The sequence below is a fragment of the Lutra lutra genome, chromosome 9, assembly GCF_902655055.1.
Source record: "Lutra lutra chromosome 9, mLutLut1.2, whole genome shotgun sequence".
Taxonomy (NCBI): Eukaryota; Metazoa; Chordata; class Mammalia; order Carnivora; family Mustelidae; genus Lutra; species Lutra lutra.
The window spans coordinates 71,487,467-71,514,966 of NC_062286.1; the positions used below are offsets into that span (position 1 = coordinate 71,487,467).

A 27,500-nucleotide genomic window follows, 5' to 3' on the forward strand; every position below is an offset into this window, starting at 1 on the left:
ATTTCCCCTCCAGCACAGTGTGCAGCCTGGGGTTAGACACCACATATAGTTCTCAGGTCTCTTTAGCTTTCTTTCATCTAAAACATTTCTATTGACTTTTTTTTTTTTTTTTTTTGGTCTTCATGACATTGACATTTTTGAAATCTATAAACCTCCCACCTTTTGTCACTGTAGAGTCACTCATTTGTGTTTGATACTTTCTTGTGATTAAAGTCAGATTTTGCATTTTGGGGTAGAATATTGCATAGGTGTCATTGTGGCCTCCTTCCAGTACCCCAAGTGAAGGCTCGGGACATCCCTGCCCTTGACCGGTGGTGATTTAATGTAACCACTTGGTCAACACTCAGTCCAGTTTCTCCTCTGCATGAAGAGTATGTTTTCTCCCTTGTCACTACTAAGCTGTCTGTCAGAGACATTAAGACCATGAAAATAAGCCGTATCTCACAAGAAGTTCTCTCTAGATTTAGCATCCATTGAAGATTTTCTCCTCATCCAATCTTCCCTGCAGTAGTTACAGAATGATTATTTTCCACCTCCAGCACTTTCTCTACATTTAGAGTCAGAATTCTTTTTTTCTTTTCCTTGTTCTCTCTTTTTTTTTCCTTTCATTTTCCTTTCTCCCTTCCTTTTCTCTCTCCTTTCCTTCCACTCATCCTTCCTTCTTTCCTCCCTTCCTTCATTTCTTCCTTATTGGTAAGGACCCACTAGTTTCTGTTTTTCCAAAAGTTTATAATTACTTTACTTAATTATTTTGGTGCTCAGACTGTCCCACTTTGGGAGCCTGTGTGAGTCCCATGAAGCTGGTCTTTGTCGTACTGTGACATTTTCAGGTGTTTTTGTTTTTGTTTTTGTTTGTGTGGGTTTTGTTTTGTTTTGTTTTTTGGCCCTTCCTTACTTTCTACCATGTCAGGACATTCCAGGCACAGTTGATACCTACCATTCCCCAGCCCTGGAATCAGCCCTTCAGTTTTCATTTAGTCACAAATGATATTATCGTCCAAAATCTGGGTGGTTGGTGTGCTTGATGCGCCTCAAGTATATTTGTTTCCTGATCCTTTCAGCAGACAAAGATAGGAAATATATTCAAGTATCGACATGTACACCTACATATATATCTATAAATACACCCACACTGAACTGAAGAATGTTCCTCTGTGGTTTTCACCCATCCTTGTCCCCGGGAGCTCGGTATTCACAACCTCTTGGACATGACCTTAGGCACAGACTCCTCATATCTACTCCTTTTGATAAAACCCAAGTCATCCACACACTGGATGTAAATCTGCAAAAATACATGTGCACATAGACATGCATATATGCATATTTTAGAAAATATGAGTTCACAGTGGTACCTCCATTTTGAAATCATTGTTTCCTAACTTCCCACATTCGGTGTTTCCATATTCCTTCTTCTGTGGTGGGATCCTTGCTCCCAGTGATGTCAGTCACTCATGTGCTACATCCAAGAATGAATCTAAAATAGTTTCAGGATTTCTTGACATTGCCCATACCACTACAATTAATAAATCAACTAAAAAAAACAATTCAGGATTAGTTTGTGATTCTCTCATTCCCCATTGCCTAAGACTTAACAGATACCATCAAATGCTGAGTTTATAAGTAACTTGGATGATAACTTGCCTCGTTTCCTTCCTTCTCTCCCTCCCCCCTTTTTCTTTCTTTTCTTCCTATCTTTCTTTCCTTTAGTGTAGTTATACTGTTCACTTGAAATATAATTAGTTTTATTTCAATTTAATTTGTCTTTCCCCGTATTATGTATTTAGCCTTGTAGGTATGTACAACACTAGCATGCTTTTAAAAAATCAGTGCAACACATTTTGAATTAAGAAGTGATGAATGGAACATGAATATGATCAATGTAACATAGAAAATTCCAGAAACAGCCCCTAAATGAATTGCCATCTAATTTTCATGGAAAATTCAAGATACATATTTTCAATTGCATAGATTCCTATTAAGTTTCTAAATGAATAGCTATGTTCTAACTCAGTGAATTGCCTTCTTCACCTTTCAGGGAATACACCATCCCTTTGTTTATTTAAATGGCCATGCCTTTATCTACCACCAGCAATCATGTTAGGAAACAGAATTAATAGATACTTACATGGATATAGTTTGCTTATAGATGTAGGAACAAACTAGTGACCTATTCAATGGGGAACTCCCAAAAGAACTCCGTTGAGGAATCCTTCCTAAGCTGCCATCACGGGTCTCCATAGTGCTGTTCCTGGGCTTGAATTAGCTCTTTGTGGCAAAGTTACTCATATCTCCTTGGCTGGTTCATACTGGGACTCTGGCATGTAAGACTTCGTTGGGAATTCATAGGCCATTGATGAGGTTTGGCTTATGATCTGAAAGAAAAGGAATCCTTTTCAGAATTCCCAGCTTTGGAAGACAAATATATCCTAAGGCATTTGTTTACCAGGTTTTTGTTTAGCATGTATTATTAAAATTATAATATGAATCTTGGTCCACCTACTCAGGTAGGTGGACCTACCTTTCATATTCATGAAATGGAATATTTCTTAATTGTCTTATGTCAATTTAAATCAGCACAATTTAAATCAGAAAGGCCTTGGGCATTTCTTCTGGATTTACACGATAGTTAATCATAGTCATCTTTGCCTCCACTCCCTACTCCCCACCTTGGATCAGGCAGAGGCTCCCTTTGTCTTTTCTCTGTGCTTGTTCTCACCAAAAACACTTTTCCCAGTTTGTCGTTTGAATTGCAAGAACCCTGTTGCTCCTGTCCTAAGTGGGAGACTGGGCCTTTGCTGACTCCTGCCAGGATCTGTGGGCTGTGGTCCAGGTCCAGTTTCCCTATGTGAACCTCACGGATTCTCTCTGAACCCTTTACCCTGAGCAGAGAGCAAGATGCCGGAACTCAGCACTTCTAAATCCCACCAAAATTCTCTCTCCTCTCTTGTATTAGGTGGTAATCCCCTTGTCTCTGTCAGTCCTCAAATGCATTCTGTTCTCTCCTTTTCTTTTCCTTTTTTTTTTTTTTTTTTTTTCCCTTTTCTAGAGAAACCTTGCAAATCCAGCCCTTGCAAAAGACTGGGGAAGGCATTATTTTCCAGCAGCTTCCACTTCCTGCCAAGAAATACCTTTGAGGCAAAATACTTGGCCAGCTTTTTAGAATTGAAGGAAGAACAAAATATAAACTAGTATTTCAGTAAATTAGCCTGCCATCTACTCTTTCTCAAAATTGCCCAAGGCTTTAGAGCAGAAACTTGATTTTATCCTCTGTAGGAGTTGATTTTTTTTTTTTCAGTAGTAAAAACCAACATAGTCTTTCTCAGAGTTTTAAAATGAATGGGAATATAAGCCAAGTAAATATTGATGATTCATCCAAATTATGTATTTCCCCCCAAATCCCCCCCAAAGGAAAAAGCCTATCTCACCTTTTTCTTGCTCCCAGCTCCCAGAATCTTGCTGTACAGAGCTAAAGACAGTTTTATTTTCACATTAATTTACCTTTAACTGGTGAATTTTCATCAAGGTGATTCATATTTGGGAGATTAGGTTTTGTGGAGATCTCACAAAAGCCAACAATTCATAAGAATAAAAAAGGTTTGATTTATGTAGCATGGAAAAAGTTTCCAAAGTGGGCAATGGAAACTTGCCACTAAGGCTTAAATTTAGAAATGGAATTTTTTTCAAACACTCCAGTGGTGACTTGAAGCCAACCATGAGTCAGGAAAGCAATGGCTTTTTGTTTGTTTGGTTGGTTGGTTGTGTGTGGGTGTGTGATGAAGTTTTAGAATACAGGTGAGGTTCGGTGGGGTGAGGTCCGGAGCTGATGATCAAGAAGGAATTCTTGAGACGTCCTTGGTGCAAAATAGTGGTTTATTAAAGCACAGGACAGGACCCAGGGGCAGAGAGAGCTGCTGCCCCAGGGTTGTGAGGGATGGCAGGTTTTATAGGATGGGGTTGGGGGAGGTAAGAAAAAGGGAGATTTCAATAGAACTTTCATGTGGTACAGAGGACCTATAAGATACCAGATGCCAAGGGGCGCCTGGGTGGCTCAGTGGGTTAAAGCCTCTGTTTTCAGCTCAGGTCATGGTCCCAGGGTCCTGGGATCGAGCCCCGCGTTAGGCTCTCTGCTCAGCAGGGAACCTGCTTCCTCTCTCTCTGCCTACCTCTCTGCCTACTTGGAATCTCTGTCAAATAAATAAATGAAATCTTTAAAAAAAAAAAAAAAAAAAAGATACCAGATGCCTTGAGGCCTTGTCATTGTCTAGGTTTTTTTTTTTTCCTCTAGCAAGGTATTGACATTAAGATAGTGAATGTCATAGATTCCTAAAGAATGTCACACATGTCCCACCCAGGAGTGGGGGTGGGGGAAGTTGCCGGGGTGTCAGCTTTTGCTTTGTCCTCAGCCAGCCTTCTGTTCCCTCATCAAGTGTGTGTGTTTTGGTTTGGGTTTTTTTTTTTTTTTCCACTAAATTTTAGAGCAAGCCAGGAATCACTAAACAGGAAAAGAATTTAAAGGAAAGCACTAGACACTCTTCATGCATTTCTTCCTACATTTGACCTCATCTTTAAGTTAGAGTTAAATATACTGTTAAGCCTTGAACACAGCACTGTGCATTCTCAGGCCATTCATTCTTGGGAATGTCTGTACCTCACCTAGGGCCGTGAGGCCCGGCAGCCTTTGCCAGCAAAGAAACTGAACAAGGGAGGGATTCCCTAGGCCTTAGAGAGGAAAGGATTCTACAGGCTATATGGGATTCCTTAGGTTTCAACTCCTCACTTAGTCTGTCTAAAAAATCTGGAACTCTGTGTTTTGTATGTGTGTGTGTAGGATAGCATGTCTTCCTTTGACCGACATTTACCGTGTGTGCAGTTACTCAAGCCAGCAGGCTGGGCATCATCATCCGGTAATGGAGTTAACCCGAGTTCACTCCTCGATGCCTTACGGATGGTGACGACACCAGGTGGAGTTGTCACGCAAAGCAAACAATATTTGTGACAAAAAGAGAGGACGAGGAGTAATTTCCAAGCCCGTGACTCCCTACACAGGAGGAGAGGGGTTCCTTTTATTTAGGGGTAGGAATGATGTTCAAACAGGTGAATGTTGTCATCCCAGGTAGAAGCTTGCTCAATCGTACTTAGAAGGCACATCTAGACCTGCATCGTGAATTATGGTAATGACGCTCGGGCTCCTCCTTGGGCGGAGACTGTAGCATTATAATGAAGCAAAGGTCACTGTCCGACAAGGGAACCAGCTCCAGGCAGGGTCCAAAATCGGTATAAACTGGGTAGGGTCTTGGGCCCTCATCTCAGGTAAGGAATACTGGGTCTTGCTTACTTTTGAAATAGCACTGTGAGTTTTTACCATTGATTTATTGTCTCTGATATGGTTAGGCTATTTCCAGGCTGGTAGAGACCATTAGCTTTTGCATTCACTTTTTTCCCCTTGAAATCCTTAGCTATGGACGCTTCTGCATTTCTTTGTAATACTGACACCTCCTCGGAAGTTCTGTGGGGAGTGTGTTTCGGCAAGTAGAGCTAAAAGGACTTCTCTCTTATGTCATGGAAGCTATCTCTCATTTTTCTTTTGCTGGGGACCCCCAACTTAAAATTTCCCTCCTCTCTACTACCTGTTCACTATTGGTAAAACCTGCAGATTGTATCTGCAAAATTATCTCACTTCAGATGTCTTTTTATTTCCATTTCTGCTCTATTTTACTTCAAATTGTCTCCAATTTTTACTATATTAGAGAGATTGCGCGCACACACAGACACCAACTCATGGCTTCTGCCTGCCCCCCCCACCTCGTGCTGGCGAGTGTAATAAGGAGGCACTGTGCCTGATTACCTGGCTCCTGACTCTCCTCCCCATTTCCCGTGAGCCACTAGTTTCAGTTTCCCTGAGTCTCCAGCCACACCCTCTAGCTCTTTTTCACGTGAAAGCTTGTGTTCCTCTGGTTCCCCTTCCTGGAGTCCACCTCCCTGTTCTGCTTCTCCAGCTCTCAGCATGTGTTTCTTTTTTTAATCTTCAAATTTCACTTAAATATCAACTCAGGCCCCCATTCTATTACCAACACAACTCCCCGATTATCAAATTAGTAACACGTTTTTATCTTTTTTTTGGTTTTGTCATATATATTTTATCATTTCCTTACCTCTTCTTTTTTTTTAATTAATTTTATTTTTTATAAACATATATTTTTATCCCCAGGGGTACAGGTCTGTGAATCACCAGGTTTACACACTTCACAGCACTCACCATAGCACATACCCTCCCCAGTGTCCAAAATCCCACCCCCCTCCCAACCCCCCTCCCCCCATCAACCCTCAGTTTCCCTTACCTCTTCTTGTCTGCCTTTCCCCCAATATACCATAAGTCTTACAAAAACAGGAGCCAAGGAGCCAAGTCTGCTCCTCACGATACTATTTCTTCATTTCCTAACACACAACACCTGACGCTTACGTATATCTACACCACACGCACAATAACTTTAAGTGAATTAACAAGTTGATATAGGGCTGAGGGTTATTTTGTTCTGCAGCAGAAATATAGCCCCACTCTGAACAAGATTAAACATACAATGGCTGATACTATTATCTCCTTGGGTTTAAAGATTTGGTTTGGGGGCTGCCTGGGTGGCTCAGTGGGTTGGGCCTCTGCCTTCAGCTCAGGTCATGATCTCAGGGTCTTGGGATCGAGTCCCGCATCGGGCTCTCTGCTGGGCAGGGAGCCTGCTTCCTCCTCTCTCTCTCTCTACTTGTGATCTCTCTCTGTCAAATAAATAAAATTAAAAAAAAAAAGTGTAAAAAAAAAGATTTGGTTTGCATGGTAGGACTTCTGTGCAGACACATGGTCCAGGGGTCGATTTTCATTAGAGATCATTGTCAGTTGGGTATACCCATACCCTTTAGTCAGAGGCATTTTGCTAACTTCAGATTCTCTTCACTCCATCTCTAAATGCTTGGAAACTTAAAAAATCTTTCTCCTTTAATGTCCTTTATTTTTTCATAATCAATATATGTGTCTAATAGTAGAGGTGCTTACATTACTACCAGAGGATTAAACTCTGGAGTAAATTCTGAGGGAAAAAAAAATGTTTAGAAGACAGCAGTTAATGTCTTCTTAGTCAGTGGATAATGGCTTTTTGGTGCTAATTCTCCCTCGCGAGCAAGCGTATCTGCCATTACTGTCAATGCGATTTATATACGCTTATTAAAGAAAGAAAAGACTCTTGAACATGGGCCATAATGATTTTTCTTGTAACTGGGCCATGGTTGCTCCCAAACTGTTTTACTACCTTTTTATTATTTATGATCTGCATACATATTCTATTCCTTTGAGAAAAGAAAACAGACATCACTTGTTATTTTTATCACTGAACTTCTCGGTCCTGCTAAGCAAAATGTGCTTCCATGTTTCAGAGCTATCAAGAACTCGACAGTTTGAGATAATATTTAATTTTAAGCATTTGAAATTTGGGGGAGGGGGCGCTGGGGGTGGCATTTCTTTACTATCTGTTGTCTCACTAATGGAGCTTTTAAGAAAAAACCATTGACAGATTCAGGCTTGAGGTAGGTTCATTGAGTTAAGACTCAGATTTTAACATAATGAAATAGATTTAAAAAAACCCCAAAGTAGTATAAAAGCTCAAGTGAGTTTTTTCCAGCTTTTTCTATTCTTCCTTTTATATAGCTTATTAATTCAGTGTTTCTGATATGATATTTGAAAATTATTAAAGCCTCCTTTTACTTGCTAATAACGAAGTAGGTCCCTGCAGAATAGTATTGAGGTCATTGAACAAAAGAACTAAAGGAGAGAGAAATGATGTCATACAAGAAACCAGAAATGCTTGGGATTTAATACTATTTTTACAACTGACAGACAACAAGGAGGCATCGTGGGGAAGAAAGAGGGGGAGAGATAATTATTTATGGTCATATTTTCTATATTAAAAAGAAATTTGCGTAGACAAAATCAGGGGAAAAAAAAAACAACTGATAGCTGAAAAAAGAACAAGTCAAGGGATGGCAGGAATGCTGTTACCAGGATCAAGGATTAGTAAAGAGGTGTGGAAATTAAGCGAATTAAGTACAGCTCAGGGGAGAGTTTTTTACACCAATGAGTTTATAAGCATCGAAATCAATTATGTATGTAGACAGTTTTTCTTGCACAAGAATAAGCATGCCTTTTATGTTTCACTAGCATTTCCTCAAAATGCCATCTAATATTTTACTGTCTTGACTAAGGAAATGGAAATCTGTCAGACTGGTCGAGGGAGGCCCACGGAGATGGTTGTTCAATCTTCATTACACCTGGGAAGAAGATTCAGTGCATTTTCGCAGGGTCTGGTCCTGGGATTGGCTCTAATTAGTATTTTCATTAATATCATGGATGACAGGATAGGGCAAGCTCGATAAATTTTCCAATTATGCCAAATTGAATAGTGAAGCTAGCACCTGGAAGAACTTGATTGCAATTTAAATGACCTTTCTGAGTTTCAGAAGAAAGCAAATGGCAGTTTAATTAGACAAGAACAAGATGCTGGGAGCGAATCACTAGCAATGATAAGAGTACTTTATGTTGTACACTGAGAAACAGGTTCACATCTTTGTTTATTTTACCTTCAACAGTAAGATAGGTTACAGTAATCACCTTAAAAGTAAAGATGGGATTAGGATGGGCTTTCATGGGGTTGACAGAGTAATTTGGTGGGATGCAGAGGCATGGGGGGGCTGAATTGAAAAAGTTAATCAATAAAATAAATCTGCATCCAAACTTCATCCTAGAGTGTTTAAAAAATAATTGTGCTTTAGGGTAATGTGAGTTAATTTTACTCATATTTTCAAAATTGGGCATGCCTTGATATTGTATAGTATACCCACTTGAAGTATCCAAAACATAAGTGCAAAGAAAATGGCATGCATCCAGAAGAAATCAACAGAAACTTGGCAGTGGATGGGAGGCCAGTGTTCGGAAAGACTGTGGGAATTGTTCAGCACAGAAAAGGGAAGGTGAAATGTGCATATTTAACTGTAGACACATTTTCATGGTTCATTGTTGGAAGAATAGTCAGCAGTCCTTCATTTTAGCTATTGAGCATCAGAAAATACACAATCTTTTTTTTTCTTTAAAGATTTTATTTATTTATTTGACAGAGAGATTGAGATCACAAACAGGCAGGCAGAGAGTGAGGGGGAAGCAGGCTCCCTGCCAAGCAGAGAGCCTGATGGGGGGCTCAATCCCAGGACCCTGAGATAATGACCTGAGGCAAAGGCTTAACCCTCTGAGCCACCCAGGTGCCCCCCTCCTTTCTTTTTCTTGAAGAGCATTTCTTTCTTTCTTTTTTTTTTCTTAAGGATTTTATTTATTTATTTGACGGACAGAGGTCACAAGTAGGCAGAGAGGCAGGTAGAGAGAGAGGAGGAAGCAGGGTCCCCGAGGAGTAGAGAGACCGATGTGGGTCTCGATCCCAGGACCCCTGGATCAAGACCTGAGCCGAAGGCAGAAGCGTTAACCCACTGAGCCACCCAGGTGCCCCTTGAAGAGCTTTTCTTTATAAAGAAATGCACATCCTCACCAAACTGGAATGTATCACTTTCTAAAGGGTTGGTTTAGGACAATAATCATTGCCCTTAATTCCTCCCTTTTTCTTCCTTCTTCCCTCCCTTCTTTCCTTTCTTTCTTCATTCCTTCCCTCTTTTTTCTTTCCTTCTCTCTCCCTCCCTCTTTCCCTTCTTTCTTTTTTCTCTATTTCTTGCTTCCTTTATTTCTTCTACTTTAAAAATTCTGTAACTTTGCCTACTGAAGGTTATTTTTGTTAAGGTTATAACTTGGACAGAGATTAAAACCTGACCTAAGAAAGTTAAGTATCGTTAAGTATCCAGCCTCACCTTTTAATATCATTGCCATGTTTTTACTGTATGTAACTGAAGTCAATGGGCATTTGAATCCTTGTATTTTAAAATGTGATCATTGTCATGGAAGTCTCAAGTTGGGTGTTTCATTCAAGTACAGAAAAAACCATAGTAATACATTATCTTCCCTTTTAGGTCAAATGGCAGGTGATCACACAAGGCTGGAATTTCATAACATAGAGACTGGCATCATCACAGAACGCCGGTATCTGTCTTCTGTCCCCTCCAACTTCATTGGACACCTCCAGAGCCTGACATTTAATGGAATGGCGTACATTGACTTGTGTAAAAATGGTGACATAGATTACTGCGAGCTCAATGCCAGATTTGGCTTCAGGAACATCATAGCAGACCCTGTCACCTTCAAGACCAAATCAAGCTATGTTGCCTTAGCTACATTGCAAGCCTACACTTCTATGCATCTTTTTTTCCAGTTCAAGACAACATCCCTAGATGGACTAATTCTATATAATAGTGGGGATGGAAATGACTTTATTGTGGTCGAATTAGTTAAAGGGTGAGTATATGTAAGTTTGGTGACAAATAAATAAAAATTTGCAAAATGGACCTCAATATCCAAAAATATACATTTAACACATATGTTGGCTTCTAAGGAAGTGGGCAAGGGTGTGGGGGAATGGCTTAAATAATATATTTGCTCAGATCACTTCTTATCTTATGAAGGTATCTTATAAATTAATAGAAAATCAGTAGAGTCTTTTATACCTACATTTTCATTTACAAGGTACAAATAATACCGAGTTATGATAATGATAAGCCTTCCATGAATTGTACACTTCAAATGTGGTTTTCCTTACTATGCACACTGTAATTCTACCAAAGAGTTTCTACAAATGTATAGAAATGTGTGCTAATTACCTAATATTAAGTAATCAGATTGCTTTAATTCCACAAAATCTCATTAATTCAAACTTAGTTCTGTATCAGAATTCCTTGAATAATTTAGAAGGAAATTTTTTTTTCTTTTGCTAAATTTCCTTGAAACGGTGAGGGAAATTTGAGGTCTTTTAATTGATTTGGGTACTCATTCCTTCAATCAGTGAACATTATAACATAGCTACAAATGGACTAGAGAACGTACCAAGCACTAAAATGGGAAATGTATAGATATAATGGAAAAACAGCATGAACTGTTGCCTCATATGATTATGTGCAAAGATTCAGGAAAGTCTTTGGGGGAAATTAGGAAAATGTGTGAGGCTGGGAGTGCATATCAGAGCTGAGTCTTGAAGGAGGAGTGCACGTTTCCCATATAAGAAACAGGCATCCAAGACAGGTGTAAGTAATTGGCAAAAGATGGAGATAGTGGTGGAAATAGGGAATGACTCATGAAAGGTGACCTAGTGTCATAAGGTGTGTTGTAGACCATGATGTTAAAAATAATTTTCACTAACGCAGACAATGAGTAATCCTCCTGGATGAAATCGTATTGTTTCTTACTTTCTTGTTAGCAGAGCCTCTGTACGACTCACTGTCTGACTTTTCGCATGCACTGAACCACTTGGAAAAAAAAAATATCTCCGTTTGTAATATCTAGTTGGACTCCATCAAAAATTCAAGAAATGATGGCACTTTCTCAACCTTTGCTTTCTTCCCAGGTACTTACATTATGTGTTTGATTTGGGAAATGGTGCTAACCTCATCAAAGGGAGCTCAAACAAACCTCTCAACGACAATCAGTGGCACAATGTGATGATATCAAGGGACACCAGCAATCTCCACACTGTCAAGATCGACACGAAAATCACGACACAAATCACCGCGGGAGCCAGGAACTTGGACCTCAAAAGTAAGTGCTCACCGGGTCAGAGTACCAGGCATGAGCCCACACGGGTTCCACTCACACGGCAGGTCCTTTTCTTGGAGTGTGTGTATTGGTACTGTTTGTAAAGACTGACCAGAATTTCATTTCCAACACATGCTTAATAATACAACACACAAGCTTCTCTTCCCCTTTAATGTGGCAGAAACATAGTATTTTTAATAGCTCAAAAAATGCAACCTCTAAGAATGCATGCCTGATTAAAATTTAAAGAGAAAACATGTTCTCAGTCTTGATATTACAAAGACGAGTAGGTTGCTTGCAAGTTTCTTCAGTCCCTACAGTTTTTAATCAATTTGGGGTCAAGATAACTAGATACCCAAGGAGTTTCTTTTAGAGCTTACTAGTTTTCTTTCCTTGGTGAGGTTTCCTGAATACATACAGAGCTTCTGACCAACAGGGGTCTGAGCCTGGCCTTTACCCTTAAGTTTCCAGCAGTGAATTTGCTAGAACATTCTACCCCCAACGCACACACGCACACGCGCGCACACACACACACACACACACACACGTTGGAATGCTTCCATCACCAGCTGCTAGGAAAGTTTAACAGACTTTTTCCTTCCCTATTGATTTCTCAAGTGAGCAAGACTAATGCTTAGAAAACATGTCAATAATGGGAGAAAATAACAGAAGTTTTTATTTGAATGGGCCTTTGTGATTCACTAAGAACATATTCAAATATCCCGATCTCATTTAACATGGCAACAAGCACTGGACCAGGTTTTTTGTTTTGTTTTGTTTTATTAAGATTTTATTTATTTTTTTGACAGAGAGTGAGAGATCACAAGTAGTCAGAGAGGCAGGCAGAGAGAGAGGGGGAAGCAGGCTCCCCACTGAGCAGGGAGCCTGACACGGGGCTTGATTCCAGGACCCTGAGAACATGACCTGAGCCGAAGGCAGAGGCTTAACCCACTGAGCAACCCAGGTGCCCCAGACCAGGTTTTATCAGCATTTTTTTTTTTTTATGAATATAGGAAATCTGAGCTTTGAATGGCTTGTCTAGGGATAAAAACAACTGCCAGTAAACACAGTCCCCGTTCTGAGGCACCCCCTCATTGCTCCCCTATCCTGATGTACTCCACAGCCCTGCAGGGATCATTGTGTGCACAGTTTTGCTTGACAAGAGCTGTTGATTTATATTGACGGGATCTTTTCCTTTGATTCAAAAGATAAATGCGTGGCGAAGTTAGAGAAATGGAAAAAGAAACTCCAACAGAACTCTTTCTAGAGAAAAATGCTCTTTCTAAATAAGGTGAAAAGTGTTTCACATCCTGTAATTGCAGAATATATTTACAATCTTGGGACTATATTTGTCCAACACATAAAAATGTGTGATAATGGCTGTCTTCCTTTTTTCAGAGTGGGCCTCTTGTTAACTTCAAAGTAATCCTGTTTGTGTCCACATGGCTAATAGCTTAGCTCAGGGAGGAAAATGAAATTCAAAGGAAATGGTCTTTAACAGGCTAAAGCTCCTTCTCTTTCTTCTCTCTGACTGAAGAGAATGGAGTGCATTTTCCATATTTTCCTATTTTGTAAGTCCCTCTGTTTTGCACAGGGGGTTCAGGTGGTAATTATCAAGGGAAAGGGTGAGTTTGTAACATTTGGTGTCCTGGTCATGTCAGCCACCAAAGCTAAAGCTGGATGGTGTCCTCTTTGTGGAGAGGGAGACCTCAGTTAGCATAAATGAATTTTACTGGAAACTGCGGACACTGTGTGGGACACTAACAGGGCTGGAAAAGAAGCCGTTCCTGGTTGGTGGATGTCTGTGACCTGCACAGACCTACCTACACTTTGAGGGTATAGCGAAGTCATGCAAGGCACTGGGTTCTAGCTCACTGGACAACCAGGACACTGCCTCCTGAGGTAAATATTTGCTTATTGTTCATTTTAAAAATCGAAGTGAGGGTAATAAGAGGTCATGGTATAGCTTTCTTTCTGGTGTGTTGGTGGGGGACTTTTACAAATCTAAGTGACCCTCGAGCTGATTTTTATCAAAACATTGAGTGTTTCATGATTCCAAGTATAAGAAAGGCTTTATTTATCTACAAAGCAGAAACTAAAACAATGAGTTGAAAATTGTATTTTATATAATATTTAGATACTAAGCAGTGAATTCTGACTGAGTGCATCTGTATTTAAAAAAAAAAAATCACTATTTAAACTTGAAGTGAATTTCCCAGCTGAATAGAGATTCTACACTAATGACAACCCCCTTTACCTCATGAAGTTCCTGTGTGTTTCCAAATTTATCAGGCTATGCCAAAAAGTGAAAGTAAGTTTCTAAAATTGAAATTTAAAAATTAAAAGCCAAAGCTGTGGGCTTATAAATTAAATGTGTGGTCCAATGGTGATTATCACCCCCAAAGAAGCCCGCTTGCCACGTGTGCCACCCACGTGGGGCTTAAGAAGGGAGCGTGGTCATGTGGCAACACTTCGCCTATCTTCCATCACCACCAACTTTTGTTGTATGTGGTGAGAGGCATTGGCCAGATGAGGAGTGTTTACTGAGCACTTTCTCTGTGCAAAGAATGGAGAGTACATTTTTTAAAAAAGATTTTATTTATTTATTTGAGAGAGAGCACACACAAGAGCGGGGGAGGGTAAGAGGAAGAAGCAGACTCCCTGCTGAGCAGGGAGCACTGATGCCAGACTCAGTCCGGGACTGGCAACCAACTGAGTCTCTGAGGCGTCCCAGAGAGTGCATCTTTGAAGAGGAGGAAAGAGTTCCCGTCATGAGAAGCTTTCTGTCCCATGGAGCAGATTGACTTGGGGCATTTGCAGGATAGAGAAGAACAGGACACCCTGGAGCCACTTCAGTGCATTAAAACAAATCTGGTGGCACCAGGGAGAGTTTTAGGGGACGTTATGTTTAAGGGATTTCGGAAGGATGAGCAAAACAACCAGGCATTTTCTCCTTCCCACCTGGACACCCACTGGAATTAGGGAGGGCTGACTGATGTAGGAGAGCATCCAGGAACTCTTCACTCTGAACTGAACAGCATTGTTTTCTTAGTGTGCTAGTCATGTAGAATTCAGACACTCTAAATATGGGAAAAATGAAAGATGACCTATTTTGGTCCATCGTTTTATTTCATGTATATTTTTGCCTTTAAAGAATTAAAAGAAAGTTATCCTACTTACTCTACAGTCAAAGTCTCTGCCACAGTCTTTAGTTCTTCTCAAGGTGATGTCAGCCAACATTACCCCTTCACAGTCATGTGGTGGGGTTCATGAGATGCGATTTTCTGGATCCTGCCTCAGACAGACTGAAGCCGTGGACACTTGAGAGTAAGGTGCGGGAAATGGCCGGTGTCTGTATTTTTGAAGACCACTCACTAATGTAGATGCCATGTGTTTCAGAACCCTGAAAAGATGCGGTGTCCGTGTTGAAGCAAAATTTAAGTCACTTTGGAATGAAGTACAAATCCTGGTTTTACTTTTATTTTAGAATTTTATTTTTGTTTTGTTTCATCAGGCTTGGTTCAAAGAGACATGGATAGTTACTTCAGGGTTGTTTTAAGTATTTTTTTTTCCTCATGTTACCATACCTCAAAAAGACACTAGAGGGCAGCATCAGGCCATGAAAACTTGCCTTACAAGCCTGAGGGAGGGTGGGTATCCTCCACAGGCTCTCCTTGTGCTGAAGCAGAGTTTCTTTGTTTCAGCCATTTAATAATGTTTGGGGCCTTTATAATAACGTATGCTTTTATCTGCATCTCTGTGTCATTATATAAAGAGGAATTTAGTGTAGAAATTTGCAAGCTAGGGGCCATTTATTCCATTCTCCACCTTGACTCCACTGGAGATGGTCAGAAATGGGCAGGAGTCTAATGATCTTTCTCAGGGAGGAGGAATCCCATGCAGGTGACCTTGTTCAAATTATCTTTCGTGACACTGCCGAGTTCTCAGGGGGTTCTGTGTCTCTCCCTGCTGATACAGTTTTGCTTTCATCTTTATTTCCCAGCTGTTTGTGTTCTAGTCCCTCTAGCTATTATGTACAAGCTGGATCACGCAATGAAAAGAGCAGCATAAATTTGCCCTCCGCAATGATTTCCTAGCACAGCTGCACATTCATTGTGGGACTTCTGAGTCCTGCCCCCTTTAGAGAGACAAAGAGCTCGTGTAATTCCTCCTTATGTTCCTTCTCTTGTTCCTGTATTTGGCACATTTATATGTTTGTATATGTATGTATATGAAAAGGAGCGAATACTTATTGACTTTCTACTAAACACTAAATAGATTTAAATGAGGTTATTTTATTTCACCCAGGGATTTGAATTAAGGTCAGTCTTGCTCATACATTAATCTAGTAAAAGAACAAAGATAGGCAGAAAGGACTGTCTTTAGCCCCTGTTTTCCATGGGCACCCTTCCTTAGGGCATTACTTAAGTTTATCCTTTAGCAAATTGAGGATAATTTACTTGATTGGGGGAAAAAAATAGATTTCTTGAGTGTGGAGAATACAGTGCCCTCAGGTGGCCACTTAGCAAACTACTTACTAGTGAATAATCCCCAACTAGGTCAGCCCAGGCAGAGTGTGAGCCTTTGTTCTCCCACTCCCTCCTTATCCCTTGCCCCCAAGGGCTTTGAGCAAGCTCTCGCTCCGTCTCCTACCCTGTCTCTTCTCTCCTTTTGAGCGTTATCTGCTTTTTAACCTTCTTGATATCCCTCCTTAAATCTTATTTTGAAAGCAGCCACCTGTTCTTGTTTATCCTGTGACTAAGCCCCTGAAAGTTCCCATAATCAGAGACAACCAACCAGGACTGCCCTTTCAAATACTTTCAGCCTCTCAGCAAAGACTGAAGATGAATAGTATTCATGTTCTTTTCATCTTGATGGTACGCCCTTGTCTCTCCCGCTCAGCTACCTACCCTCTGCAATCCTGAATATAACACCTATGCCCCCCCCCTCTCTGCCCTTTAATGTTGCCTTTTGACAAATCATTGCTGCTGTTCTTTAGTGATTCAGATTTTATTCCCATGTCCCGATCATGTTTCAGTATGCCTGAGCTGTGTATTTTCAGACTGTGTGCCTTGCCCAGACAATTTGCTGAAAAAGAAACTTTCAGAGAAGAGTCCAACTCTGAGTAGACCTTTTAAAGCAGAAGATAGCATTGAAACTGGAAGCAGACATCTGTTGTCCTGTTGCTTAAGCTGTCTTTATGAGATTTTTTTTTTAATTTGTGAAGAGCTGAGATTTACTCACATTACTTTAGTTAATGGGAGATTATTTTAAGGATCCATTAGGAAGAGAGACAAGAAATCCTTTCAGCTGATGAACAATGAGGCTACTCAGAGAATAAGAACTTTGTTCTGATTGTCATACTGGGATCTCAAGAGCAGCCCTCCCAGGTCTTCCCTTGGACATGAATATCCACTGCTCCCTAATTTCAAGCTCTACTGCCGATCCCTTCTCAACGGTGTCTTCTCCCACTTAGAGATAATTTCTCTCTGTTCCCTGCCTTCTAAACTTGGCTTCTGCCTTGTGGCTTCAAACTATTGCTTTTGTTCCTGTGCATTACCACTTTGTCTCTTCCTCTCTCTCTTCATCTCACTTTCAAGTTCCCCCAAAGACGTGGTCTCATACAGTGAGTGGACCTTCCTAGAACACAAGTCCATAGGCTTTTGCCCCACTGTTCTGGGTTAGGCTTACTTCTTCAGGCCAAGTAGCCGTACACACAGAACTAGATTTGCGTTGGCATAAAACCCGAACTTGAAAGATGATCTCTGGGCAGGAGGTCATGAGCTTGAAGGCTCTGTGAGCTTCTTAAAAGGGAGCGGGGGTGATTAGTTTATTTAGAAGGGCCCTGAGTGTCATGCCAGAGGTGAGGAAGAGGGAAAGAAGGGGTGTCAAGCAAGAGGGTAGAGTTCAATCTACAGTCACTCCTTGGGCTTCACTGCAGAAGATGGGGGCAAACTGGAGAAAAGAGACCACTTTGCAGGCACAGTACAAAATAGAGACCATCAGGCTCTGAGTATGTAAAAGCAAGACTTGACATCTATTATTCTGTTTCCCACACAAGAATTGAAGGACAATTAGAGATATGAAACAATTGTTTCTCTCCTGGTGTCTCCAGTGGATTCCCAGGCTTTCCAGATATCAGTCTAAGTCTGGTCTCTTTACTGCAAAGCCTTTGTGAGTGTGTTCAAATCTCACTGTCACCCCTACTCCCCATGAGACATCTCCTCCCCATGCCCAGTTGTCTTGGACCTCCTCTTTGACCTTGGGTGTGAAAGTCCCTCCTTCTGCTTCTATTGGACCAACTTAGACAACTGAACAGACTGTAAGTTCTTTATTCCCAGTCAACAATTCTGCTTTCTTTGGTATTCCTCCACTCATTATACTTGTTTTGGAGTCTCTTCCACATTGGGCATAGGTTTTCTATGTTTAAATTTTTCTACGCCTTCTAAACCTATTATTTGAAGTTTACCTTCCCACCATTAGGATCATAGGAGCTTAGAGCTCAGAGTAATCTGAGAGACAGACTGGTCTGAGTTGTTTCTTTACAGATGAGACCATTGTGCTCAAGAGAAATGTGCCAGCACCACCGTACAGACAATTAGTGTTTCTAGATCTGGTCTTCTAATTCCCAATTGAACACTTTTTACCATAGGCCAGGGAAGACAAGTTTTATTGCTCATAGCAACTCAGTTGGCTGCAGGTGAAAGCCTGGAACAACATGGTGAAGAGAAATCTGAGAACTTCTATGGTCTTTTTGGAGAAGATTCTTCATGTGGTCGGCCCTAGGCTCAAGATGGAGACTGGTGGTGTGTTGCCTTTTTATTTCTGGGGCAACTTTAAAGGCCCCAATCCTCCCAGGTTTCAGTTGCTTTAGGGCAGGTGATACAGGTGCTTAAAGCCCGGATGCTGGTTTCTGCTTACCCTTGACACTGGCTGAGCTCTGACAGCCACAGGTCTTGGCTTGTGTGCTTGGAATAGCAGAGAAGAGGTCTGTTCCAGAGAAATAGCCTTTCCCGGTCCTCCCATGGCAATGTGTGGGGTCCTGGAAACCTGAACCAAGTGCTCAAATGCCTTTTGGACAACGTGCCCATTTACCATGTCCCAACAGGTCAGTGATTAGATAAGATGAGCTTTTACAGCTGGTGACATTTATGCTGTGGAGGAGAATGTGCTTACAGGTCCTGAGGTGGGTTCTTAAGGGTCAGCTACTGCTCGTAAGACCGCACCTCATTGTATCTAGGCCTTCAGTGTTCATCTCTTCTTCAGGGAATGCCTGGCATGCCGTTGAGATGTCTTTTTAGAAGCTGAGCTTCTTGGTCAAGAGCTCCCGGTGTCAGAGCCATCCGAGATGCCAAGTTTGGTAACACTTCTCTTAGCGAAGAAGTACTTGGGTCTTCAGAGTTTTCATGGGCAACCTCTTTTTTTTTTCTTTTTTCTTCTTTCTTTCTCTCTTTCTTTCTTTCTTTCTTTTTCTAAAAGGAGACTTAGACAAAGGTCTTTGGGGGTACAAAAAGCATAAAGTAATTGAGACTAACTTACATGAAAAAAGGAGAAGTGACTCAACGTATATCATTCAAGGAACCCAAGGGCCAGAGAGAAAAAGTTTACAGCTGGACCTCATGAAAGCCATATTTGGGAAACCTGTCAGCAACAAGCCAGCATCTTCACCTCTTGGTCTCCTTTGGGGCTGTGACTTGCTTTCTCTTTTCTCTTGGTTTCCCCAAAAATCCCTCCTTATTCTCCCTCTTGGCACACTGGCTTTCCCTGCTATCACAGGCATTGGGAAAGGGACCTGGCTTTTCACCCCTGAGCAATTCAGATACCCATGAGAGGCTCACTTGAGTTTCACAGTCCTAGTGCCAAATTCTTGGAGAGTAAGGTTGATTGGAACATAACATCTTCTCTGTGACTAGAATGAGGGATGGTAGGAGGTAGGGTCATACTGTAAAAAAAATATGAATTCTCTGGATTTGTTGGAAGAAATATTTGAACAGACTACTTGGGAGTCTAAGTGGAGCCATCGAGGGCTCTGAAAGGTGATCTATAAGCTCATATGCAAAAACCAAGCTGGTGAGTCTGCGTTGTTCTGGAGCAAGGGTTGAGGGTCAGAGCTACAGCCATCAAGATGATAGAAAAACTCGATTTTGCACACCACCAGAATGTTCATATGATTAAATTCATAAATGCTTGCATGGATAAGATTCTCCTGTCGGTGGAGTGAGACTGTTGATCTGGAATCAGAGAGAGCACATGAGATACAAAAGGCAGAAACAGAAGTCAGAACCTTTTTGGATTTTGGGAAAACACAAGGGAGAGGGAATGCTAGATTTTTATCCTCTGCGAAATTGGAAAGATTTAAACCAGGCTCTTCTAGATCTATAAAGGACAGAGCAGCCATGGCTGACTTGTGGGTAATATTACATTTGTTCCTTATAGATCTCAAAAGTAAATACCACTGTTACTTTCAGCTGTGGTTCCATTTTGTTAGGGTTTAGTAGTAATGTGGATCTAGCCCTCTTCTACTGTGACCCAGAGATCATGGTAGTTTTCAGTTTCTCCTTTTAATCCTGAACAATTCCTCTTGAGCCATGGTTCAAAATCAGAACAGACTGGAAAGTGAGTTGGGCTTAGGACAAAGATACCCCTACCACTGTAGAGATGCTTCAGAGCCATTTCCACCATCCTGACCCTCGTAGCAAAGCACATTACATTTTTCATGCTGCCGTGCTGCTGAGGGCCTCATGTTTTTGACACCCTGGAGGTTACCTCCAATACTACTTTGGAATTGCATTAGGTCTATCAGGCTTTCTTGTTAATGCCTCATTAATGTGGTTTTCTCTTTCTGCCCTTAAAAAGTGTCCTTTCTTGACTTCTGCAGTTAATTACTGTGTTTTTTCTTGAGGATAAGCAAGAAACAATATAACATTGTAATTAAGGACTCTTGCTCTGGGGTCAGAAAGGCATAGGTGAAATAGCATCCCTTCTATTTATTTTATGTGTGTCCTTAGGCAAGGCACATCACTGTTCTCTCCATCATCACGTACCCTTTGCAAAGCATCAGCTGAGAGGTTTACAGAGACGATCTCTTCAATTTTCATGACAAAGTGGCCAGGTTGCCATACTAAGCTACATGTTACAGATGATGAAACCAAGGTGAGGTTTAGGGAGGTTAAACATCTCGCCAAAACAGTAATGATAATGATATTAAATATTAAATAGTTATAATAATTATTTTAACCTTTTCTGAGGGCTTATCCTATCCCATGCACTGTTACAAGTATTTCACACATGAGATCTCATTTCTCAGAACGGTTCCCCAGATCAGCCAAAGTGTTCTTTGAAACTTGAGCATTTGTAAGAAGAGGGGATTTTATAAGGTTCATCTGGATATGAAGGCATTGACAATATTTAGGCCACTTTTTCTAGGTTTCTTAGAGGTTGCTTATTAACATTCTTAGGCAGGCAGCACGAGGCTCCCCCACCTCTCTTGCCCCCTACCCAGTCTGGCTTCTTACACCCACTACTTGCATTACACATGGCCGGTTCCCCTTGAAGCCCCGGGACTGGAAAAAGACTTCTCCAAGCCCTTTAAGGTTATGTGCTAATGTACTCTAGCTACAACACAGCAGACCTTTGGCATTTATAAATTGGACACGCGTGGTTCAATCTTTTTTTGATAAGCTTGATGTTCTGAGAAAGAATTATTTGTTCTTTTGCTGGGACACAAGTTTGAACCATGCACAGCAACAGGGTGATATGCAAAACTGAATATTTTCATGAAAGAGACTGTCTTCTGGCCTAGCATTTGTCTTTGTTCTCTGTTCAGGGATGTATAAACCGCCTTCATTAGTGCCATCAGCATCATAATTAGTGACTTATTAAATAATGTCATTTATTGAGTACCTTTGTGTCACACACTGTATTAAGGGCTTAAATGTGAAATCATTAAATTAAATAAGCATGATGTTCAAATATAATTAAGCTACAGTATTATTTTTTACTTCAAACTATCACTTCAAAATGTATTTGTACCATATACTGGCTAAGAGGAAATGTTTGGGCTCACTCTTAAAACAATTCTATGATCATTTTACATCATAGAAGTTTTTAAAAAAATTTTTTGCTGTCAGGAAGCATTGGGTTGTCTGTCTCAGACTCAGATTGTTTTATCTCTATTGTGGTCCTTCAGCCAGGACTTAAATTTTGATACTCTTTTTCATAGGTGTGGCTTCTTAATCTTTTTGTTTGTTTGTTGTAAACATATTATTTATTTAACAGAGAGAGAGAGAGAGACAGCAAGAGAGGGAACACAATCAGGAGGAGTGAGAGAGGGAGAAGCATGCTTTCGGCAGAGCAGGGAGCCTGATGCGGGGCTGGATCCCAGGATCCCGGGATCATGACCCGAGCTGAAGGCAGATGCTTAATGACTGAATCACCCAGGCACCCTGTGGCTTCTTAATCTTTACAACAGTTAGGTGAGTGAGATGTTAGTGTTTCCACGGTACAGATGAGAAAACAGAGACTCAAAAAGGCTGAGTGAGTTCCCTAGAAATAGAATTTGAACCCAGGTTTGTGGAAGTATTTAAATACTACTATGTGTATTTGCCAACACATAAGATGGAATTTCTTCTGAATGTTTCTAGTGAAAGATACTGCTTTTTTAACACTTAGGGTGAAATGTTATATAGTAAAGAAAAAATTCCCTCTTCCATATAAAACTTCAAATTTACACATGACTATGTTTTATAGTGCTGAAAATTTCACTTGTGGTAATTATAGGAGAACTAGATATTTCTACTTCGATTTTCCACATGTTCTTCCCACCCATATGCTTGCATAGAACCTATGTATTGGTTCTATCTCCTTAGCATCTGAAGTCTTTCTCAAGCATTATAACTAACAATTTTTAAAAATATTTTATTTTTATTTATTTGCCTACACAAGTAGGCAGAGAGGCAGGGAGAGCGAGGGGGAAGCAGGCTCCCTGCTAAGCAGAGAGCCCAATGCGGGGCTCAATCCCAGGACCCTGAGATCATGACCTGAACTGAAGGCAGAGGCTTAACCTACTGAGCCAGTCAGGTGTCCCATAGCTAACAATTTTAACTATTGAATGTTCTTAACATGTATTCTATAGAAATTTATGTTTATAGGTACTTAAAACCAGGCCCAAGCAAATTAAGTACTTGGTTGGATGATTGGACATTGGCTGATCAGTCTTTAGCCAGACCGGTAGGCTGTCAGTCCATTCTATTGTTAAGCCTTTCCTTGTGCTAGCCTTTAGGGAAGGTTGCCTACACCTCCCTGTTCCCCTTTTTGTCACTGTTGTTAAGTATTTGCATTTCTCCTTAAGAGTAATTTAAATATTTGAAAAACAAATTATTTGGAGATATGCAGTAGGGAATTATAGTATTCCAGTGAGATTTTATAACCTGATTGAAAATATTCCATCTTCCAGGCACAGAAAGAATCCCTTCTTTGAAAAAAAAAAAAAAAATGAAAGAGAAGTTCAGATACTTAAGAAAAAAAAATTAAGAGTTTTATTTGACTCTATAAAGCTCATGTATTTTAGAAGATTTTTTGGCAATGTCCATGAAGTTTTTTTGGTATACTTTATATCATTTTTGTCCTTCCGTGCTGTCCAAAAACCACCGGTGGCTTTACCCTCTTTTATTCTGTATATCTTACTTGAGAACAGATGTCATTTTTTTGACCTGCATTAAACAGGCCATTATTATGGGAAAGAGGTGTTCTTCTAAACTTACCCCGTATAGCACTAGCTCTTCCCCACCCAAAATAACTGTTCCTTTATTTTGAAATAGGAAAAGAAAATTTCTTTGAGTTAAGGAAAGTTATTTTGAAAAAGAAAGAAAGCCAAACTGTTATACAGAACCACTCAAAATCTTAGGAAAGAGAAGATTTGCATAGGTCCTCTTAGTGGTCCCTTAGTTATAAGTCTGCGTTAATTTCAGGAACAGTAATTTCTAAACTCCTCCACCTGTTCTATTCCTGTCACTGGGATGGTTTTTAGCAAAAATAGGAGGCCGGGTAGTGTAGTGGGAGAAGAGGTAGCCTGGGGGGTTGGAGTTTTTGGTGTCATTCTCCTGGTACTGGTTGCATTGTCTTGGACAATTAGCTTACCTTTTCAGAAGGGTGGTTTCCTTACCTGCACACATGGGGTTAGTAATAACTTCCTGCCTATCGGGAAGAGTTGGTGTGAGGATCAAATAGAACAGGAGGTGGCAGAGCACCCAAACCGAGGCTCTGTGCACGTTTAAGGTGTGTGTGACATTAGTTTTGAGATGGAGAACCTCGGTAAGCCACGTGCGGTCCCAGACAGCATCACACGCTGAGTGAGAAATGAAACAGGAAGTGGTGACAGGACTGTCTGATGCTAAAAGGATGTCTGAGGTAGCTACACTGGCTGTCAATCGGATGAGGTACGGGAAGAATAATGATACTCTCTGAACTGCGTTTTCACCTACAGGCAAGTTTACAAAACCACAAGACAAAGTGAGCTTGGCATGAATTTACATGCCTGAACTCGTACCCCATCTGCCATGGTGTCACTGGCGTAGAGTGGGTTTAGAAGAAGATGGATTGCCACACACACCTCCGTAGCAATTCCATTTTATTATTTCCCATTTAGCGTGCCCACCAGCTTTCCCTCACAGTCTGTTGGCCAAACACACAAACAGAATCTGTCTTCGTGTTGTAAGTTTTGTAATTCTCCTTTTAAAACAAAAATTCTTTTTTTGGTCAAGTTTGTTTTGAAAATATCAGATAGAAACAAAAATTTCAGAACGGCAAAAGCATTATGTGTCCTGTTTATAAACATAATGACAATATTAACTCTTAATGCTCACTACAAGGAAAACATTAAAGTCTGGATGTAAACTTGATCAGAACCCCCCCCACACTACACACAGACACATACACCTGTCATACACAAGTATTAAGTTTGGCCACTGCAGAATGCAGGTGTCCTCCTTAACTGTTGGTAGGAGGCAGCTGAAAAATAGCAGCCGTATCTAAAAATCAGAATGGGGAGTCCTAAGAATTCTACCCACTCGTCAGGACTGTGATACCTAATATTTGTGTGGAAGCAAATTGATTTTGTCTTGAGGAGATTACTCCGTTAGCATGCAGTTGAGCCTCCCGTTGCCCTGGGCGTCTTTGTTAGTGTGCACGGACTCCTGCTAACATTTATTATGTTACTTTCCTCCACTGGCCAAGATACTCTCAAACATTCCTGTATTTTGGAATAGTGGAACTATCCAACTTGGCTACTTACCACTTTTAATATACAAGTGTACAAACCAGTTCAGAGTCAGTGAACGTCATCATAGTTTCAGTGGACCTGTGCTTGGAATCAGGCCCTGCCATTTTCTGGCGTTGTGGCCTTGAACCATAGTGTCTTTATCTGTGACATGTCTCCAAGATAACTGTTACTCCCTTTTGTCACCCAACAGGCAAAAAACCAATGAAACTATACATGGCCAAGTACTCACTAAGGTTTAGAATACTGCGCCAACATCAGTCATTATTTTACTCTAAAATCATGGCTCTTTTCTGGTTTTGACCATGGCAGTGCTTGGGACTCAAAGCGATGGGGAGGCTCTCTCTCTCACTCAGACAGGGCTCTACATTTAAATTCCGTTGTCTCTGTGACTTTTGTGAAATAGAGAGTCTTTTTAACGAAAGCAATGTACTGTTGGATGTGGAGCCTGCTGTAGGATCAGGAATCCCTGTGGCTGGCAAGGAGCTAAGACATAGTAGCAGCAGACCAGAAAGGCTCTACTCCTAGAAGTCCTTGAGTGGTGGTGGCCCAAGGGCTGCATGGAGTGAGACCACAAACTCATAGTTAGTGCACACTGGGATAAAGAGACTTCCCAGGGCAGAGCGTCAGGAGTCCACAAAGTTAGCTTGGTGCTGTTCTATGGTCACAGATAGTAAACGCATGCCTCTCTGTGATGCCAACAGGGAAACAGAATTCAAGAGTCTGGCGAAATAGTGTAAAAGGTCCACAGTGTGAAGTGTACCTATAGAGGCCACATAACTTAGATCATATATTTTTAGGGAGGAACACAGAGAATGACAGAATAGCCAGAGACAGAATGAGGCAGAGGGCCAGGGTGGGCTGGAGTTTCATTTCCCACAAAGATTTTTTCAATTATTATTTTTTAATATTTTATTTATTTATTTGACAGAGATCACAAGTAGGCAGAGAGGCAGGCAGAGAGAGAGAGGAGGAAGCAGGCTCCCTGCTGAGCAGAGAGCCCAATGTGGGGCTCGATCCCAGGACCCTGAGAATATGACCTGAGCCAAAAGCAGAGGTTTAACCCACTGAGCCACCCAGGTGCCCCAATTTTTTCAATTGTTTTAATGGCAAAACACTCCTGAGGGGCTTCTCATCAGCACATGTTGATAGCCTAAGCTGTTTCTGTACTTCTGTCTTTTGTCTGCCTCTACCTGCAAATAAATTCAATATATGCTACTTAAAATGGATCATGGATAGGGGCACCTGGATGGCTCAGTCAACTGAGTGTCTGACTCTTGGTTTTGGCTAGGGTTATGATCCCATGGGTCATGAGATCAAGTCTGCCTCTGGCTCTGTGCTCAGCGAGGAGTCTGCTTGAGATTCTCTCTCTCCCTCTTTCCCTGCCCCGCTCATGCATACCCTCTCTCTCACTCTCTCTCTCTCAAATACATAAGTAAATCTTTAAAAAAAAATTGATCATGGATTGCTCTATTAGAATGGAGAAAAAAATGTCACTGCATTGAATTCTCTTCATGAGTTGGATGGCTTCACTTCTGTGTTCAAGAAAGGAGTCGGTAGAAGAAAAATTCCCCAAAATTAACTTCATTATTTCTTAGGTGGAGGGAATGAGGGGTGAACATGACTGCTATATTCATATAACCTTCACTCTGTCTTTATAGTTCAAATGATTATTTAGTGAGACCAATCCATCCATTCATCCAGTTACTCAGTGATTAATAAGGGAAAATGAGAACATAAAGATGCTTAGCACAGAAAGGTGTACGAGGGGAAAGGTAGACAAGAACTGGAAAAAATTTTTTCAAACGGAGGGACAAACGTCTGAAGTATTAGCAAAACTAAGTTATCAGTTCTTGGCAAGAATTAAAATGAAAGCCATGAGATCCAGAATACAGTGTGAAAATGATTCTGAAATTTCAGTTTGGATAGCAAGGAGATGAGAAATGTGAATGCTGTAAACAGGGGAGTCTAGAAGCAGTTTCCTAGTGCAAGGGAGAGATGGTGGTTTGATGTTAGGCTGAGCTTAGAAAGCCAGGGTGAGCCTGAAGATAATGGGTTTACAGGTGTTTACTACAGAGGTAAAGTCAGGTCGTTTTAGGACTAACCCTTATATATCAAGAAAGACTAAGGTATAGAGAAGTTAGGGAACAGCTAATAAACCAGACTGGTGACCTCTGAGCATCCCCTCAGCAAAGAGTTTCTAAAAATAACCCAGCTTTTTAAAGAGACCTATAAAAAACACAGATCTTCTGTCAGAGCAAAATACCTACTTGAATTGGTAACTTTCTTGAGTGTTGAACATTTGGGGCCCTTTGATCTTAGATGGGGTCTTGGTTGGTCCTTGTTGTTCAGTCCCATGTGTGGTTTGTTAAAAGTTTGCATTTGTCTACTCTTAAGCCTTAATGTGTTACAGAAATATTAATGACTCCCAGGCTTTTACCTTCAGTAATTTAACATAATTCCTTTAAGTAGTCAGAGGAAATAGTGACTTTAGCTTTCTTCCCA

The 27,500-nt window shown here is 40.8% G+C and overlaps 1 protein-coding gene across 28 annotated transcripts in view; it reads left to right on the forward strand.

The window, feature by feature from the left end:
• Window positions 1-27,500, forward strand: part of NRXN1 (neurexin 1) — a 1,204,011-nt gene that overhangs the window by 585,746 nt on the left and 590,765 nt on the right. For all 28 annotated transcript variants that reach the window (XM_047745932.1, XM_047745934.1, XM_047745950.1 and 25 more), the window contains 2 exons: window positions 10,048-10,429; window positions 11,532-11,722. In XM_047745932.1, coding sequence (XP_047601888.1) covers window positions 10,048-10,429; window positions 11,532-11,722 — 573 coding nt within the window. The remainder of the gene's footprint in view (window positions 1-10,047; window positions 10,430-11,531; window positions 11,723-27,500) is intronic.